The 18,897-nt window shown below is 44.9% G+C and overlaps 1 protein-coding gene across 1 annotated transcript in view; it reads left to right on the top strand.

Annotated features, from left to right (window-relative positions):
* LAMC1 (laminin subunit gamma 1) overlaps nt 1-18,897 on the top strand; it is a 66,978-nt gene that overhangs the window by 32,105 nt on the left and 15,976 nt on the right. Inside the window, exons 2-8 of the mRNA XM_068199527.1 lie at nt 10,454-10,758; nt 12,727-12,857; nt 14,293-14,459; nt 15,400-15,588; nt 17,564-17,681; nt 17,781-17,879; nt 17,984-18,120. Coding sequence (XP_068055628.1) covers nt 10,454-10,758; nt 12,727-12,857; nt 14,293-14,459; nt 15,400-15,588; nt 17,564-17,681; nt 17,781-17,879; nt 17,984-18,120 — 1,146 coding nt within the window. The remainder of the gene's footprint in view (nt 1-10,453; nt 10,759-12,726; nt 12,858-14,292; nt 14,460-15,399; nt 15,589-17,563; nt 17,682-17,780; nt 17,880-17,983; nt 18,121-18,897) is intronic.

Genomic DNA, 18,897 nt, shown 5'->3' with positions numbered 1-18,897 from the left:
GTGAATCGGGAACTGGAGTTCAGTTCCTTCTCTGCTTCAGTAAAAATTTGGAAGAGCTTTGCTTATAAATTCCCAAAACATATTTGAAACATAACTCAGTGGCAAGCTTAGTTTTGGAAATGACCTCGCTCCAGCAATGGTTTTGTCAAGTCTTTTTATCCCAGTTTCTTCCCCAGCTTAATAGTGTGAGAAAGTAAAAACCATTGTGTGTGTGGGTGGTTGAAAATGCGCTCTATGGATATTGCTGCAATTTGGGTTTCATAAATAATGGCAGCTTGTGCATAAGCCTGTAATTGACTGAAAATGCATTAAAAGTTAGTATGAAGGCAGGTCAACTGCTGCTTAAAATCCATTGCTGGAGTCTCTTGGGAGGAGGGGAAGATGGAGAGGCAGGAGATACACAAACCGTGCAGCGTTAAACAGCACGATTCAAATGTGCTCAAAGTTCGTTTTCGTAAATGTTTGCTGAAAAGAGCAAAACTTAAATACTTGAGAAAAGAAAGCTGTTGATTCTGCATCAGGCCAGGTGATGGATGCTCACAGCAACAGAATTATTCCCAAAAAACAGTGCTGTTAATTATGGCTTGTGTCTGAAAAAAATCTGGGGCTGATGAGTGGGAGTTGGAAAGGCTGAAGGGAGAGTAAAACATCAAAATTCCAGGGAATTCAGCGTTCTGTGTGAAGAACATTTCTGGCCTCTCCGTGGCTGTACAGCCAGCAGTGCGTGAGTCAGTCTGGAGGGTCATGTTACTCCCAGAGCTGCTGAACTTGCTGCTGCTTAGAGCACTCATTGTATATAGACATATCACTTAATTTGTTCTTAATTAAGCTCAACAATACGAGCTGTGTGTTTTTGATATCTAATTCAGATAGGAGCAAAGCCAGGTGTTAGAGCTGTTGCAGGCTGTGAGCACATGTGGGTCAGGGGTGAATGGGTAAAGTGCTGCCTTTTGACAGGGGGAAAAGGCTTCAAAATGTTATTTAATAGAAATTAGCTGATTATCATAAGTGATGGAGCCATTGAAGTGGGTGGAGCGGCAGTGCTCCAGTGGGAGCTGGTGTGCCCACCTTCAGGAGTGGTGGGCCTGGAGCAGGGGGCATCTCACTCACCTACACATATGGGCACCATACAGAATAATTTTCATGCTGCCTTTAGTCAGGACACCTTTGGCTCTGATCATCTGGGTTTGTTGAACTTCTGAAATTGAAGCATCACATGCTTTGACTTAAGGTGTGCTGATTGAAAGAGCAGGGGGAGGACATTGAGCTGCAGAAGGGTGAGGCTCCTGGGAGGGTATGCAGAAGGAAAACAGGCCTCAGGAAAACCTGCTGACATTCCTGCACTAACAACATTCACAAAATGCTTTTTATTTCATATTTTCCCCCTCAGACGTCAGTAAAATCTAGTTGTCCTTTAAAGAAATGGTTTCACAATTCTCACCAGATTATCTGATACATTTCTTGCAAGGTACTGCACTACAGTCCAGTAGAAGTTTTTTCTTTTAACAGGAAATCATGTTTTTACAAATTGGCCAAATACCATATTTAAGAAGCTGTGACCTCAGTTTTCTGTAGCTATTTAAACTTTAGGAGTTTGAAAGTTTTTAAACTCTTTCTTCTCAGCCATTCTTCCATCCCCATATCTCCACCTGTGAAAAGGTACAGTTGGAGCTGAACATCAGGACTACTCCCTCCAACACTACCTACTGTCAAATTAAAATTTCAGAGGGGAAATTACCAAAATGGGATTTGCTCTTTAAGTTGAAGACTATGAGAATGACTTGAAAGTGGGTAGGACTTGTTGCTTTCTTGTGATTCCTGTGGAGATGTGGTCTTACACAATAAACATTAATGAGAGATACTTTTCTGTGTTGCTGGGGATCAAGGATGGAAAGTGTCCAATTCAATGGAAGGATTTTTGGTGCATCTTCTCTGGCCTGCTGCTGCCACCATTTCTGAAATTTGTGGGGCTGTGGTACTGGTGGTTGCTTGCTTCAGATTTTATTGGATGGTAGTTGTATCTCCAACATGAGAAAAACTCTCTAGAAAATGTAATCTTCCTTGGACACCAAGGTCCCACAGTGCTTTGAAATGGGTGGGAATTGTCAGTTTTCGAGGGTTGTAATTACTGCATGCACTGTTGGTGTTGTCATTGGACTTTTAGTAAAGAAAGGAAGGTAATAACTGCATTCTTCTGCCAAGAATAAAAGCAAAAGACAAGTTTTGTCTTTTCTGCATGCATAAATTTTTCTTGTTTTTTTTTTTTTTTTTTTTTTCCTTTTGCTTCTTGGGTAAAACTCCAGTTTTGTGAGAGTAAACTCCCACTTTCCTGTGTTCCTTCAGTTGTGGGAGAGACCTGTTTTCACCCAAACCTATTGTGTATGGGTTGTGGAGGGGCTTCTGGACCTTTGATACAAGCAAATGAACTTTCCAAAGATCCCAACCCACGGTAACACCAATCTGGCTTGTTTTGGTGCTGATACTGGTGGCAGGAGGTAGCTTTGCAGTCCTGATACGTGAATGAGATGGAGCCCTCCCCAAAATGGCCCGTGGCATCCTTGATCATCTGTGATATGCTGTGCTTGCCAAGCGTAAAGGGCCTTTTAAAAATGAGCTTTTATCGTTTGTGCTGAAAAAGGACTTTGAGGCTTCCTGTGCAGCTAGGATTTTTGTGTTGGACAAGGGATCTTCCCAGTCCCCAGTGAATAAACACAGCTGGCTGTTTTGGGAAATGGACTTAACATCTTTGCATCAAAGCTGTACAAATAAGATACCAAGCTGTCCTGCATTAATGGATAAGGTTTTCTGACTTTTACACTGACTTAAAAGTGAACAAATAAAAAAACTGCATTTTTCACAAGGCTGCCTTCAGCCCAGAGCAGGGGGAAATAAGCTCCCCCTCTTTGGATACATGACTAAAACAAGCAGCCTCAATGACCTATCAATGTTGGATTATCATGCAATAATTTACTGGGCAGCCTTTTGCTGTCCAGAGCCGCCCACGCACAGGAGTCAATGGTGCCTTTGTTTGGGAGTGCTGGAAGAATGCATGATCTAATGGGGTGGTGGGAGTTTGCCTTCGTTCCAGCGTGCTCCAGGCTGTGCTCATTCCCCCAGTGTCCCAAACACGTTTCCTTCCTCTGTCCCCATCTTAGAACGGGCTCCCAGAAAAAACAATCCATGTTTGTGTCTCTGTCAGGCTTTTTTAAAACCCCAGCACCCATCTGTGGTGGAGCTCCACATGCCAGAATCTTTGGTTTGGTGGGGCATGGTTTAAGAAAAGATTGTTAAAATCCTTCAGGCCTTTCTTGTTCATGATATATGCACATAAATCTTGAGGCTCTTCAGGTGAGGACAAGAAATATACCTAAGATTTATTATTACTAGTTTGTGTTCCTGTAAAGGCCACAGCTTAGAATGTGAGAACTGTTGTCTGTGCTTTTGGGTGGAGTTATTTCCCTAGTGGAATTCCTCAGAAAGTGGAAATCCTTTACTTTCCTTTTTCAGATGCTGGATATTCCATTTGCTTGGGCAACACCAGGGCTCTTATCTTCCTCCCCCTCTACAAATTTTCTCAGAAAGCTAGGATGCAGTTGTTAAAGGACATTTGCTCTAGGACTTCAGAAATTTCTTGATTTTGGTCATAAGTGTGGCTTTTTCATGCACATGTGATGCAAATGATAAAATTTAACACTTAAGTGTCCTGAAGGTGTTGGGCTGTTGTTGTTTAATGAAAGGACTTTATTCTGAAAGAACAAGTGTCTCCAGGTGTTTTTCACTCTCATCCCCTCCTTATAAACTCTGTCCTGCTCTCCTTTCCCATCTACATGCTGAAAAATCCCATCCCATTTGCATTAGATGGGATAACTCATTCTCCTTAAATACTGCCCTCTCATTTGCTGCCCCTGTGATCCAGGAGGGAAGGCTCTGGCAGGGTTTCTAGCATGAGAGGCTGAACAAAATACTTTGGTAGCTGAGAACTTGGAGTGGTTGGTTGGCTCAAGATGAGGTGATTGGTCTTGAAGAAAACCTTGTGACCTTGATGGCTTCTGTCTGCTGACATCCAGGTTTCTGTCCCCTGCTAGGAGCACACTGCTTGTGTGAGGTTCTGGGATCTGTGTGTCTGGAAGAATCAGAGCCAGTCTGTTTTGCTCATGGCTGGTCCAGCATTGTGCAGGGTGCTGGGAGAGCTGGTGGCTCAAGAAGGGCAGAGTTGAGGCAGGAATAAGGGTGAATAGCATGGAGTACATTTCAGTCTAGTAACTGGGAAAGCTGGCATATCTTCCTGGGAATGATGGGGAAACAGGTCAGAAGAAAAAGCAAAATGAAATGCCAATTATATCTGATTGCTCTCTGCCCTTCACTGCAAAATGGAAATGAAATCCAGTCAAAAAGTACTAAGTAGGCTCTATTTGTTACTGGGTTTGTTTTCAATTCTTTTAACCTTTACTGAGACATAGGTTGTCAGCAAGTACCTGTGTGAGAAAAGCTGCCTTGAAACAGGAGCCAACCAAAAGAGAAACAGTAAAGTTTAACCATTTCATTACTGCCCAGTGGATTTTGAGGAAAGCAAATCTGCAAAGGTTTGGTTCTTTGCCTGACGCAGTCTTCTCAGGTGGATTATTTTTTCCCTTGGCAAAACTCAGTGGCTGTATGCAGGAGAGGTAGCATCGATTCTTTCCATGTGCCAGTCCCATGTGCAGGGGATTCCAGTGGACCGATAATGAAGGAGGCTGAGTGTCCTCTGGGCTTATCTCATCCCGGCATCTGCTCACAATTCAGCACTTGTAGTCATCGTGCCAGCTGGCGGGACAGTTTTCCTGATGTAAATTATCCATCCGTTCTGAGGGGCCTGGATACAAGGAGGTCTTTTGTGTGTAAAATGAATTCCTTACTTCAGGGAAAAGGGAGGAGTTTCTGAAGATCTAAATGGCATTGGCTTATATGGGTTTTAGCATGGCACATTTCCTGGTGGACCTTGGGATACTGAATTTGGCGATAACCCAGCTGAGGGAGGGCTGTAATTGCTGATGACAAGCCCAGCGATGTGAGCAGGTTGTTTGGAGCAGTATCCCCTGAATCAAACAATGCTGAACATTTTCAATGCCACTTCTGCTGCCCCTCCAAGCAAAGGACTTGCTCGTTCCTTTGAATCTGTAATTGCAATATTGTCTTGAAGGCTTGTATGTGTGCTTGCTTACAGTAGAGAAAGGGAGTAAAGATTTTTTTCGTGATGCTGAATTGTCAGAGGGAGCTAGTTATTGTGTCACCTTGTCACTTGCTGGTGAGCAGCTCCATGCCTCAGAAAAGATGCAGTTTTAAAATGTGTGGCTTATGATTTTGCACTCTGGATGCTTTAAAACACACATCAGGTTGCACTTGTGAAGCGCTAAGCTCATGGTCACTGATTCCAGCATCTGGAGTTCCTCCTGCAAAACGGATCTGTCACTTCTCAATACACACAGGGAAATACTACCTGACACTTGACACTATCAGACAGTTCTAAGCCAAACTGAGCTCCAAGTCAGTACTGGCTTCTAGGAAGAGGAGAACAATGTCTTTTTTTCTTCTAAATGTAATGTTTAAAACTGCCTTTCACCTGGTTATTGCTGTCACCATTTCTTAGCGTAATAGCTGTATATGTTTATTCAGTCCAGCAAGACATGAAAGCAACCTAGGCTGCTTATCTTTGCTGGGAAAAGGCTCTGCAGCCTCAGAGAACTGCCAGGCTGTTAAGCACAGTATTTATGTTCAGTGTGAACAGTGGGGAAACACATTTCCACACTGTGTCAGCTGGTCTTGGGTACACTCCATTGTTCCTGCTGTATTTACCCGGCAAGGCACTGCACAGCCTCTCTCTGTGCATTAACTGCATTCCTCTTTAATGCCATTAACTGCACTGCTTAAGGAGTTATGCTGCCAGCTGCCATAAATGTCTTTTTCACGTGGGTTGCTCACTTGGGAGGGGTTTGAATGTATTTTTTTAGCTTGCCATGTAAAACTGGAGATGAAAAAGGGAGGGTCCTTGCCACTTAGCAGAAGGGGTTGCCAGGGTTAATGTTTTCATGCTGCCCAGAGTGCAGTTGGCATGTGCTGTGCCTTTAGCTGAGCTGGGCCTTTCAGGGAGCAGTAGGAGACCTTGTCAGGAAACAAGGATCATAATTCAGTTATAATGGAGAGCAAAAAAAGTAGTTATTTTCTGGGGCAAGGAGCCTGTGACCCGGGCTTTCATCTAGAGCAGAAAGTTGTGTGTGTGAGTGAAAGCACATGCTCAGCCCCCTCATCATTCCCAGGATTCTTTTGAGGCATTTCCTCCCCATCTTGATCAAGCCTGAACACAGGGGTTTTGCTTCACTCCAGAAGAATGCAGTACTAGTAGAAAACTAACCACCCCAATTCAAAAGAGCTGGGTATTCCTGACAATTCAGCTGACACTGTTTAATGAAGTGACCTTCTTTGTTGTCTCTGGCTTACTTTTTATCCCCTCTTGACTTAGGGAATGGCTGCTCTTGCCTAATGTATTCCCATTTCCACTTGTCATTAAAGTTGCCCAAAGAAATCCCACCAGGGCTGACTTTCAGTGTTAGATTTTATCTTGACATGTCAGCTCTCTCATTAAGCTGATGACACTTTTACTAGTAATAAAACTATGATAGTAGTTGTGTTTTTTAGTTGCTCTCCATCCAAAATGTTGGTGAAGTTCTGGGATAGGCTGTCAAGTTGCAGGTCAACATACTGGGGTATTCCTGCAGAAGGAGGAAGTATTCGCTTCCTGGGCCCCTTGCCTGTTACCTGGAAAAGGTGTGAAGTGTATCCTGGGTTTGTTTACCATGGAGCTGAAAAAGATGTTTGTGTGTCTCCAGCCTATTGTCTTGTGTCTGTCTTCAGTTCCTGCATGTGCACTTTGTTCCTACCTCAAGCATATTTGCCTTCAGTGAGGAGCTCTCTTTGAGAGAAGAGCGCATGTAGTAAGAGAAACAGGAAAGCTGGGAGGATCTGATCTGTACACAGGATGCCTGCTTCTCACCTTTATTGCAATTCATGAGAAAAACACTCCAAATACACAGGAACAGGATTCATCTCTTGTATTGGGCAGGAAGGGGAGGGAATGCCTAAGCTAAGTTAGTGCTGAGTGTTGATCCTTTGGAAGAAAGCAGTTTGGCATTAATGGTGGCGCTTGCTTCTCATTTGTCTTTTCTATGTAAGAAAATCTCATTAAATAATCAACCCCAAACCAAGAGTGAGCTGGTACTGAGCAAGAGCCACGATTGTGAGTGTCTGGCTTCCAGTCTTGTGCTTAGGTCTTCCGTAATACATTATCCATGCACACGTGATATAAATAGGAAAGGGCATTTTGTAGGAAGTATCAGGGGGCTTGTATCTCTATGATGTCCCAGCTGTCCTGCATGTCACACACAGACAATACTATTTGGTGGGTAGTTTAAACCCCAGATTGGTCTTTTTCTATTCTTGGGTGCCATGGTTTGACACTGGCCAAATGCCAGATGTCCACAAAGTTCATTTACTTTTGTTACAGCTGAGCAGAGGAGAGGGGAAAAAATTAGCAAAGGGCTCATGAGTTGAAATAAGGACTGGGAGAAAACACTTTAAGGGTAATACAGGTTCAATTTTAAAGTTATAAAGTAAATTTATTATTAACAGGATGATGAGAAATAAAATAAGCCTTTAAAACACCTGTTTTCCCCCAGCCCCTCCCTCTTTCCCACTGACAGGGCAGGAAGACAGGGCATGAGGTTTTAGTCCGTTTGTAATTCAACATCTTTTCCTCTTCACTCAGGGAGAGGAGCCTTTTTTCTGTTATGCCATGAGGCCCCTCCTATGGGCAGTCATCCCAAAACTGTTGTGGTGTGGGTCACTCATCCACAGGGTGCAGTCTTTTAAGGGAAGGCTGCTCTAGTTTGGAAGCAAGGGCTCTCTCTCTATCTCTGGAAGCAGGGGCCCTCTCTTTCTCTAGTCTGGTCTCCCACTAGATCACAGCTTTCCCTGCCATCCACCCACTCTGGCATAAGCACTTTTCCCATGGGCTGTGAGTGGATCTCTGCATCCCCTGTGGACATCATGCATGACAAAGAGACAGTTTGTTTCACCACAGTCCTCACCACGGCCTGCAGAGGAATCTCAGCTCTGATGCTTGAAGCATCTCCTCTTTCTTTTGCACCGACCTTGGTGTCACCATGTTGTTTTCCCTCATACGTCCTCACTTCCTCCTTTTCTCTGACTAGAACAAAAACTGCTGTTTGTAGGTGCTGTTGCCAACAAGTTCCACTGATTCAAAGATTCTTGTGAGAGATCCCGCAGTGCCGAGAAGTCGATCTCCTCCAGGTTCCATGTTGGGAAATTGCTCGTCGTGCTTCCGCTGCCGGCCAAGCAGCCCGGCCGCGTGGGCAGCGGCGGCCGCCGTGGTGCTGGTGCTGTTCAACGCCTCTCCTCATGCGGGGTGCCGGGAGGAGAAGCTGCCACCCCTGCCCTTTTGCCTGCAGCACGGCTGGCTGGGGTGGCCAGGCAGGCAAGGCTCGTGTGGGCCGCCCCAGGGTGGCGGGGGCAGCCACAACGCATTGCCACGCACCACGCCAGGGTTGGCCCCCAGCAGCAGCGCTTCGCCAGCCCTGGGAGAAAAAACTGTGCGTGTGCTGTTTTGATTTTCTTCTTAAATATGTCATCACAGAGGAGTTACCAACCTCTCTACTTGGGCCAGCAGCATGTCCATCTCCAGAGCCATCAGAGACTGGCTCTCTGTTGGACATGGTGGAAGCTTCTAGCAGCTTCTCATAGAAGCTACCCCTATGGGCCCCCCTGCTACCAAAAACCAGGCTGTGCCAAGCTAACACATTGGAGGATATAATTTTTCAGGCGCTGTATATATTGGTTTTTACTTTATTTCTTTCAGGTATGTTGGTTTCTGGACCCTTTGCTGTGCTTCTCCTGCTACTTTGGCTCCTCCCTTGTGCCATACAGGCTTTGGGTGCGACGTGCCTAATGCAGGCTGGCCCCTGGCCTAATCACTGGGGGGCCTTCAGGGCAGCTCCGTGGTTCGTGACCCAATTCACGGCTGTCGGTGTGTGCGTGTGTTCTTTGAGGACACCCTGTTCTTGGTGCATGGTGCCTCTGGTCTGCTCTCACGTGTGAAGGAGGTGAACACTTCAGCAAGTGCCAAGCCTCATGTTAAAATTTAACATGGTACAATTCATTCATTTTACAAGTTGAGGTTAAATCTGTGTTACTTTTGCAGGTTGAAAAAACCTGTTTCTCAATCAACTGAAACTCTTCTAGTAGCTTTTTTTTTTGGATCAACGAAAGAACGGATGATGGCTGCAAGTTCTGCTTAGAGCACTGTTTTTCTTGGAAGTGATAGGAGCATAAAAGAGCATGGCAGGGACTAAACACCCGAGGTTTTATTCCAAACAAATTCAACGTTGTTTTAGCAAGCTCCCTACATGCTCCAGGATGTTGTAATTGTACACAGTCTGCTTGCTGAAGTGGAGCAAGAACAGCTGGTATACAGCTGTATGCCTGCTCCTGGGAACCCTTGGCCAGTGTGGATAGCAGACGAAGGTGGCTGAAGAGTGTTGTGGTCCTTTTCTCCTAATGGGTTCTCTCAGGGGTGTGGTTGGTTTATGTGCCTGGGCAGTTGGTTTATGTGCCTGGGGGTAGATGCTCAAGTCACTGGAGAAGAGTCATGAGGGAGGATGATGTGCTGACTGCCACAGACCGCTTAGGAGGGGAACAGAGGGCAAGGAGGTGGATTTTCTTTCATGCTTCTAGGCGATGGAGAACATGGGTAGCTTGGAAATCATTGCACTCTGATCTGAAAAATGCCTTGGTGACTTTAGTCAAATGATGTGGGAAACCTAAACCTCATTTTTTTTTCCCAGGGAATGAGTAGAAGAGGACTGTAGTTGGTAGATTCAATGCTGGAGGAAAAGTTTTGTGAGCTGTAAAAAGAGATTGAGGTATTGTCTATGTAGGGAAGAAACAGAGGTACAATCCAGGCTCTACAGTGTGACTTGTTCCTCTCTGGTTAATACTGTTTCTCCCATGCATATGTTTGGGAGAAATATCATCAAATGTCATTATTAACTTGGGCCTGGCCTTAAATACACACAAACTAATCATGGGTCTGATGTAGTCTGTCATCTGTTAGGGATGTATGCGGAAGGGAATTGCAGCTTCTGAAATGTGTTTGGTTGCACAGAAGCTTATAGGTCTCTTTATCTATCTATTCAGCCTGCCCTCAACTTCTGCTTTCACTTCCTTCACCTTGTCTTTGCTTGGAGATACTATACTGGCCTGGAAGAGATACTTCTGGTGTTACTGGACATGCTCATCCTTCTGGATAATGCTGGGAGATGTTTCTCCAGAGAGAGAAATGCAGTGCAGCTCTTTCCATTCTTTCTCAGTTTTGAGTCTTTCTCACGTCTCCTCTTCCCCACAGGAAAAGCCTTTGACATCACGTATGTGCGCCTCAAGTTCCACACGAGCCGGCCCGAGAGCTTTGCCATCTACAAGCGCACGAAGGAGGACGGCCCTTGGGTGCCCTACCAGTACTACAGTGGGTCCTGTGAGAGCACCTACCACAAAATCAACCGTGGCTTCATCCGCACCGGCGAGGACGAGCAGCAGGCGCTCTGCACCGATGAGTTCAGCGACATCTCCCCTCTCACCGGAGGCAATGTGGCCTTCTCAACGCTGGAGGGGCGTCCCAGTGCCTACAACTTTGACAACAGCCCTGTGCTGCAGGTATGTGAGCAGGACTATGTCAGTCAGGTGCTCTGAGTTGAGTCTTCCTGTTGAGTCAACTCTGCATGGTGGCTTTGTGCCCACTGGGCTGCACTACAGCCCTTACTCATAGTGAAAGGCCCTTGCACAGCTAAGTTGGGATGGACAATCCACAGAGGTGCTTTTGAAGGAAAAGTTGAACTCTTGAGTCTATTGATAGTAAGTTTATGGTACAAAAAAGCAAACCCACTGGCATTAAGGGTGATTTGTCACTAGGGATCATGGAAGTTTTCAGAGGATGAATGTAAATCTCTGCCAGCTTAGAAAGCAGCTGTGGACATTCTGCTGTTGTTTCAGATACAAGGACAGAGGAAGGTAAAGTCTCAGTCCAGTTAATATTTGAGGCATCTGCATGTATATTTCAAGCAGAAAAAAGTAAGAAATATAAGATTCTTCTAAATACATGAAGCATTACAGGAATCCCTACCATGTTCTCTTACATGTGTGTTGAAGCAGAGAAGTTTGATTTTATCCTTGGTATTTTTCTCTTACAGGTGGCTTGGCAAGGGGGGTTTGGCAGGAGTTTTTTGCTGTTGAACATTCTTGAATGTTTCTTTTGCATTCACGGGAGTGCTTGGGCAGTGGTCAGGAGCATACTAGAGCACCAGTTTATCTGATTTACTTGCCAGTTTTTGTGTTCTGCTTGATGACTTCTCCAGTTTATATTGCAACAAGGAGCTAAAGCTGTGGGGTTTGCCTCACTGGGGCTCGTTATCTTCCTTTCAGAGCTGTAATTACCATCACTTCCCTTTGCTCTTAGAGTAGAAGGAGTAGTCTGAGACAGGTTCCCAGCAGGCTCAGGGCTTGCCTGTTTTTGATCCCCAGGCAGGAGAGCAGAACCTGCTTCTGCAAACTGAAGTGAAATGAAAAAATAAGATTAATGGGAAAGGACAAAGACCTTCTGAAGTGGAAAAGAACCAGTTTGGCCACCTCATTGGTGTAGCCAACCCTTGCAGAAAACCATGTCTTATCGTTAAGGTGAATAAGGAGATTTCAAGTTAGCAATTGTGTAATTTTCTGATAAGCTTCTCTATGTAAGGAATAGAGATCTGACCACCAGTTTCTTAAAATACATACCAACCGCTGGTGTTGCTTTTTAGAACTGAAGTAAATGTGTTCATTGTGATTGGTATTTCCATGTGTTTACATCGGTGTTTGTAATTCAGTAAATAAATACTGTGTTGCTGGCTGAGCAGTGACACCGGTGCTGCACAGTTGTACATACAGGAATGTTTCTTTGTGTTCTTTTTTATAGTGTTTGAAGGAAAACAGCTTTGTAAAGGGTATAATAAAACCAAGGAGGTGCCAATGTCAGTGGCTGGCAGAATGTGATATGAAATTTGGCAGTAGGCTGTGTGTGCTGGCTGCTGCTGCTGCACGAGGGCAGAGCAGGGTGTTACAGACACTGTGTAAATATTATGAAAAACTCTTGTGTTGCAAGTCAGATCTGTCTGTCTGTCTTCCTCAGCCTCCCCCAGCCTCACTCATTTGTCTGTGTGTATCTTTTAGTCTAGTGCAATATGCCTGCAAACAAATGTACCCTAAAGCTTTTCCCATTGGTGCTGCATAGCTTAGCAGGAAAACTACAGCCAGACAGATACGTACAATTAGCAAGCTGGCATAATTGCCTGCCCTGCACTTTCTGCTGGAGAGGTTATTCAGTGCTTCCCGGCTGAAAGCAGTCAGGATGTGAAGAGGCATTGGAAAGGGTCTCCAGAGAGGAGAAAGGGTCAGGAAAACCCATTTGAACCAAGAGGATGTGGCATAAGGCTTCTGGGGCAGGAGCAGGTGAGCTCCCGAGGTGCAGAGGGGAAAACAGTAAAGAAGGAACCAGCTGCTGAGGAATGACTTTGTTAATAGAACTGCTAGTGACTGGTACTCTCTCAAGGGAAAGGATGTTTCATCTGATGGGATTTCTGTCTGCTCTAGGAATGGGTGACAGCTACAGATATCAGAGTGACCCTCAACCGTCTGAACACATTTGGAGATGAAGTTTTCAATGACCCAAAAGTTCTCAAGTCTTACTACTATGCAATTTCTGATTTTGCTGTGGGTGGTAGGTGAGTAGACAATAAGACTCTCTGCTTACTAAAGTTTTTGGTTAGTTTTACTAGACTGCTTTAAAGATACTGATTGTATTCACATCATACCAATAGGCTCTGGTCTTTACTGACTGTCCTAAATCAAGAATGCATTAGAATGAATTTTAGATAACTTGCAAATATTGTGTATAAGCTTTTGTGGCTATAACTTTAGGGCTGGCAGAGATAATTTTTTTTCCTTGATTAGATGAAATATTAAGTGATTTGAGAAGGTAAATGGTAAAAAGAATTAACTAAAATTAAAAACAAAAGAAGAAATTCTTTTCTGCTGTGTGGTTTGTGTGGTTTTTTAATGTGTTTTTAAATCATTCTGTCCTGTGTCTGTATAACAGTAAGTTATACAGTAAGTGTCCTGTGTCTCGAATAACAGTAAGTAGAAAATCTCTGTGTCTCTACTTCACATATATTGAAGAAACTATCTCCTTTGGAGGTCTGGAACATGGCACAACATGTTTATGGTTGCCCATTCCTTTTGCCAAAGTCTGTTATAGAATGTTTTAACCTTAGGTAGTTGATGATAAAATGTTTTACTAAACAGAGATGAAACCACTGCAGGGTTTTGGCCTGCTTGCATATGGCGATCCTGAGACAGGGATTTGGCCACATGTGGATTTGTATTGGCTGCACCACCAGTCTGGAGGTCCCTAGGCTTCTGTTTTAGTCACCTTTGTGCTATTCAGTTTCCTACTGATACCACAGTAGCCCATACCCAGTGAACATACAGTGTTCTGGGCTCTCACAGGAGAGAAGTTGTGGAAAATGCACTGACTTAAAGCCAGCTAAATCTTTGCTTCTCCTGCTCAGGTTAGTCTGAAGACTGCAAAGGAGTTAGTTAACTTTCTTCCCTTTCTAAATGCCTACCTAGAGCAGGCTGCACCTCTTTGTTTCATAGAATGGTTTGGTTTGGAAGGGACCTTCAGAGATCATCCAGCCCCCATTGTGGGCAGGGACACCTTCCACTATCCCAGATTGCTTCAAGCTCTGGCCATCCTGGCCTTGGACACTTCTGAAAAGGGGCAGCCACAGCTTCCTTGGTCAACCTGTGCTAGTGTCCCACCACCCTCATTGATTCCTTATGTCCAGTCTAAATTAAAATTTGAAAGATGTTTAAAATTACTACACCGTGTCCCATCACTACAGGCCCTGATAAAAAGTTTCTCTTTGTCTTGTAAACCCCTTTTAGATATTAGAATGTCTCCATAAGATATCCATGAAGCTCCCTCATCTCCAGGCTGAATGACAGCAGTTTTGTTCTTGATTTTGTTGTAATCATTTGCCTTCAAATTTCTCTCATCTCAGATTTTGAGATCTGGGCCCTGTTTTTTGGTGTTGCTTTGCGAATGACCTGGAGCCCTGGAATTTTAATACCTGTTCCTTACCTCTCCTGAACCAGGTGCAAATGCAACGGGCACGCGAGTGAGTGTGTGAAGAATGAGCTTGGGAAGCTGGTCTGCAACTGCAAGCACAACACCTTCGGGGTGGACTGTGAAAAGTGCCTTCCTTTCTTCAACGACCGCCCGTGGAGGAGAGCGACCGCGGAGAGCGCCAACGAGTGCCTGCGTATGTGCGGCTGACAGGGGACAGCCTGTCTGGGGCAGGGCCCCTGCCTCTGCTGCAGCCACAAGCTGGCCCTGCCTGGTTTTAACTTGCCTCAGTCACAGTTAGCCAGCATTAAGCACAGTTCGTGGGACTGTTGGTCATTCCACTCCTACCCTGTGGGAGCTTTCTGCTAGATCCGTAGGAATGGGCATCTCCTTTCTGGAGAAGGATGGGAACCACCCATCTTTCCTAAAGAAAGAGGTGGCCTGCAGAAATATACTGGCTTGTACTTTATGAGACCCATGGCAAAAAAAATGTGTTTACTATGCTGGAGTATAATTGGCCTTTCAAAAGCTCCTCATTTAGCATCAGCTGATTTTTGTGTTTGGGTTATTGGTTTTTACAGTTACTTGTTGATTATTTAATCTAATTTCTGGTCTGCAAATGCAGGTCTCTGTCACAGAACACCAATTTGCGTGGTGTTTTGTCCCAGACCACAGCTCCTGGTAGTTTACTTTATGGGGAAGCTTTTTCAGACAGAAAAGTTTTCTTCCTGTCTGACCTCTGTGTGTCTAGATAGGTCCCAGCTGTCTGTGGCTTCCCTCAATGGGCTGGTGAACTTGGGATGTCCTGCTGTCTAGGGATTTGCAGTCCAAGGGAGAAGCTCTCATTACAGCATGGAGTAGCTTCATGGTACCTTTTCATGCTTGTTTGGATGACAGGGATCGGTGGTGCTGTGTGGGAAGACAACATTTTGGCTGCAAGTCGCAGCCTGATGTCGAAAGAAGTGGGGTAGAAAATGCTGGTTTTCTTTTGGGCATTGATGAGAATGGTCTCAAGTTTGTTTCAGGTCTCGGAGCGGTTAAAAGCTCCTACCCCAACTCATCTGCAGCTGAACTGTGCAGGGTGGGTTCTGTGCTATGGGGCCGGGCTGGTCACTGATAGTGCCCTGTCTTTGCAGCGTGCGACTGCAACGGGCGGTCCCAGGAGTGCTACTTTGACCCCGAGCTGTACCGCGCCACGGGCCACGGCGGCCACTGCACTGCCTGTGCCGGCAACACCGACGGGCCCCACTGCGAGCGCTGCCGCGACAGCTTCTACCGCCTGGCCGGCGACGAGGGCTGCCTGCCCTGCAGCTGCAACCCAGTCGGTGAGCACTGCTGCAAGCACGGCCGCTTGCAGACTTCCACACACAAAACCCACCTCTTCTTTCGGTCATGCAGCTCGTTGCAAACTCCGGGGTAGAAAGAGGGAGGGGTTATTTGGATTTCTTTTCTTTTTTTTCCATATAGGAAATGTTTATTGGGTTGTATTTTGGTTTAAGTTTGCCTTGGATCTAATTGGAGTTAGGGTGGCAGGGGCAGATGGGTCACCTCTGCTGCACTTAGTCCTTTGAATGTGTTCTGAAATGGATTTTTTTTTTCCACTGTGTGTGTGTTACCCTGGATGCTCCCAGTACTAAAGAACTCATTTAAATTCTTAATAACCACGATGATGTGAGTGGGTATTTCTGGAAGTTGTTCATGCTGAGAAATTGTAGTGAACTTTAGCTGCTGCATCAGTTTCTCCTACTGAGTATCCAAGCACTATAAATACAAACCAGTGAAACATTAAAAACAAAAGGGGGTGGGGTGAGATAAAACAAAGTAAACTCAAAATATGTAATTAAACTCTTTTAAAATAAACAGGGACGGGGGTAATTCTGGCAGGAGAATAAATCTTTTGTCGTGTAGAGAACCACTTAACCTGTAAGTGGTTCTGTAAATCCTTACAGATTACAGAACCAGCCCAGAGCAAGTAAGGTGGAAGGAGGGAAAAGGGTTACACATAGTAAGATGTAAGATATGATGTGAGGTTTCAAAAGAGTAGCTGGCGTAAGTCATTGCTTGCAGCATGCCCTAAAAGCAGCCAGGGAGAGGTCTGCCAGGGTGCATCTCCTATCTAATTTTGTCAAGGAGTCATTCAGTTGTGAAAATTTTGACCAATAAAGGCCCTTTCTTCTTCTGACTGCTTTCCTGCGTCCTTGTGTTAGACCTTATTTTAAGAGGGATGTGGGTTGGTGTGAGCTGAGATGGTTGAAAAGATGCAGGGAAGTGACTTCTCAGGTCTTTAAGGACAGCTTCCAAAGGCCTTTATAACTCAGCCATTAGCTTGCATGCAATGACGCACTGACACCCAGGGTGTGTTTGAAACCCCTGGATATGTTTGGATTGGTATTTTTTGTCAAGTACTCTTTTTTCCTAAATAATCTTAAGTGGGACTGCAAAGGGGATTTGAACTTTGGCTGTATATGGTAAAGGTTTTGTGAGTTCTTCTGTCCTGTCCAGCCTAATCATTTTATAGCTCTTCACTTTGCTATAATCTTCTGGTGTGGATTGAAGTGGAAACAAGCAACTATTTCTGTATATTAAAATATTTTTATCCTGCTAGTTAACTCTTAGAGTGCTGATAGCTCCGAGGCTGGCAGCTACATGGATGCTTGGGAGAAAGCATTTTGTCCACTATGGATTAAAGAACCCTGCTACTGCTTTTTGTGCAAGACCACTTGAGTGTAGCAGTACTGAGGAAGGCATCCTTCCAAAAATGAGGGTTTTGCTCATGAGTTTACTAGGATTCATAGTGACACATGCAGCCTTGTTCCAAAGAGGCAGCTTAGTCTTTAAATGCAACTTAGGCATCAAGAAGGAAATTGGAGTGTGAAAGGGAGAGGTCAGGGAAAGGAGAGATGCTGATTAGGGGGAGCACAAGGGATTCAGGGAATAAAGTCTTGGAAATTACATATTGCAGAGTAAAACAGATGTGGAATTGGAGGCATGCAAATGTGGCACTGAGGATGAAGCAGAAGAAAGCAATTTGAAGTTAAAATTATATTTTATATATGAAAAGGTTGGTTAGTAGGAGTAAAATGCTGAACATAGTTTGGGAAGACTAGATAACAGTTCATCTGTCTAGAGCTGCCAGGGGAAAAATCCCTGTGAACTAGAGGCAGTCTGTAGGTAAGCTGTCGCTCATCGGCTTGAGGCTGTGCTTCCTGCTTTCTGCTTCCTTATTCCTTGGCCGTTTTCTAAAGTTTGAGTAGTTGATGGAGCCATGTGTGTGTGCTGAGGTCCCTGCTGTCCCCACAGGCTCCCTCAGCACACAGTGCGACAGCTACGGCCAGTGCAGCTGCAAGCCCGGTGTGATGGGGGACAAGTGTGACCGGTGCCAGCCAGGGTTCCACTCCCTCTCCGAAGCTGGGTGCAGGTAAGGAGGATTGCAGTTCTCTAAAAGGAAAGCTAGGCTTTTTTTTAAGCTTTCTCTATGTGGCTCTTACTGAACTAACCTCTCTCCTGACTCCTCCAGGCCCTGTTCTTGCAATGCTGCTGGCAGCACAGGGGAGTGCAACGTTGAGACAGGGCGGTGTGCGTGCAAAGACAATGTGGAAGGATTCCACTGTGAGAGGTGAGGTTTTCTTCCCATGGCTTTGTTTCAAGAATGAAAAACATCTGAGCAAGGACCTGGGGTTAAGCATCAGGGAATTAATCTTCTTTCCTTTGCATCTTCAGATGCAAACCTGGATTTTTCCATCTGGATTCCTCCAATCCAAGAGGCTGTACTCCCTGCTTCTGTTTTGGACACTCTTCAGTCTGCACCAGTGCTGTGGGCTACAGTATCTATAGCATCACCTCCAACTTTGAGTTTGGTAAAATTAAGCTTTCCTTTGTATCTCAGGTTGGGTGGTAGACTCAAGTCAGAAGCTATTAAAAAACCCCAACTCCTTCCTTTCTGTGCAAGACCACAAACCTTGGGCAGGCAGGTCTAGGATCCCTCTTTTGGAAGTGCTGAAGCTACCTGGAGCTTCCATGTCTGCAGCTTGTTTGTTCAGATGGGGAGGCAGGAATTCACAGCCTCAGGCACACAGTTATTGTACACCATGCAGGTGCAAGTGGGAATTGCAAATAGAAACATCTTCTGTCCTGAGAGGTGTGCTGGCAAAGCAGAGTTTCCTCAGTTCTAGAACCAAGTCAAGACTTTGTGACTGAGAGGATCAAAATCACTTTAGATTCAAGGTTTACATGGCTCTGAATAAAACACAGCTGTGTTTCCAATGAGTCTGTAAGCCCAGGAAAAATCTGTTTCTTTCATGCAGTCAGTTTCATGTGTATGCGTGTTTTCATGCTGTGTAGTCTGAAAATAACATATTTTTAATTAAAATTCCACTGGAGAACGGTTCATACAAAGGCTGCAGCTCTCAACAAATCTTAGGGGCCTGCAGGTTTTTCTAGCTCTGCTTAAGCTCTTTAGAAAAGAAGGTTTTGGACAAGTAGTCGTCAAGAGGGTTCAGAGTTCAGAGGTTTCAAGTCAGCACTTGAATCAGGGGCTTAAACTGTAAAGATGGTGTTTACTGTTTAAATTCTTCTGCACAGCTGCTTTCTGCAGCCTGTCAGTGCCTATGCAGGCACGTTAGATTAACTACATG

The sequence above is a fragment of the Anomalospiza imberbis genome, chromosome 9, assembly GCF_031753505.1.
Source record: "Anomalospiza imberbis isolate Cuckoo-Finch-1a 21T00152 chromosome 9, ASM3175350v1, whole genome shotgun sequence".
NCBI classification, from domain to species: domain Eukaryota; kingdom Metazoa; phylum Chordata; class Aves; order Passeriformes; family Viduidae; genus Anomalospiza; species Anomalospiza imberbis.
Note: the sequence above shows the minus strand (reverse complement) of the source record. Positions and strands in the feature narration are given on the sequence as shown.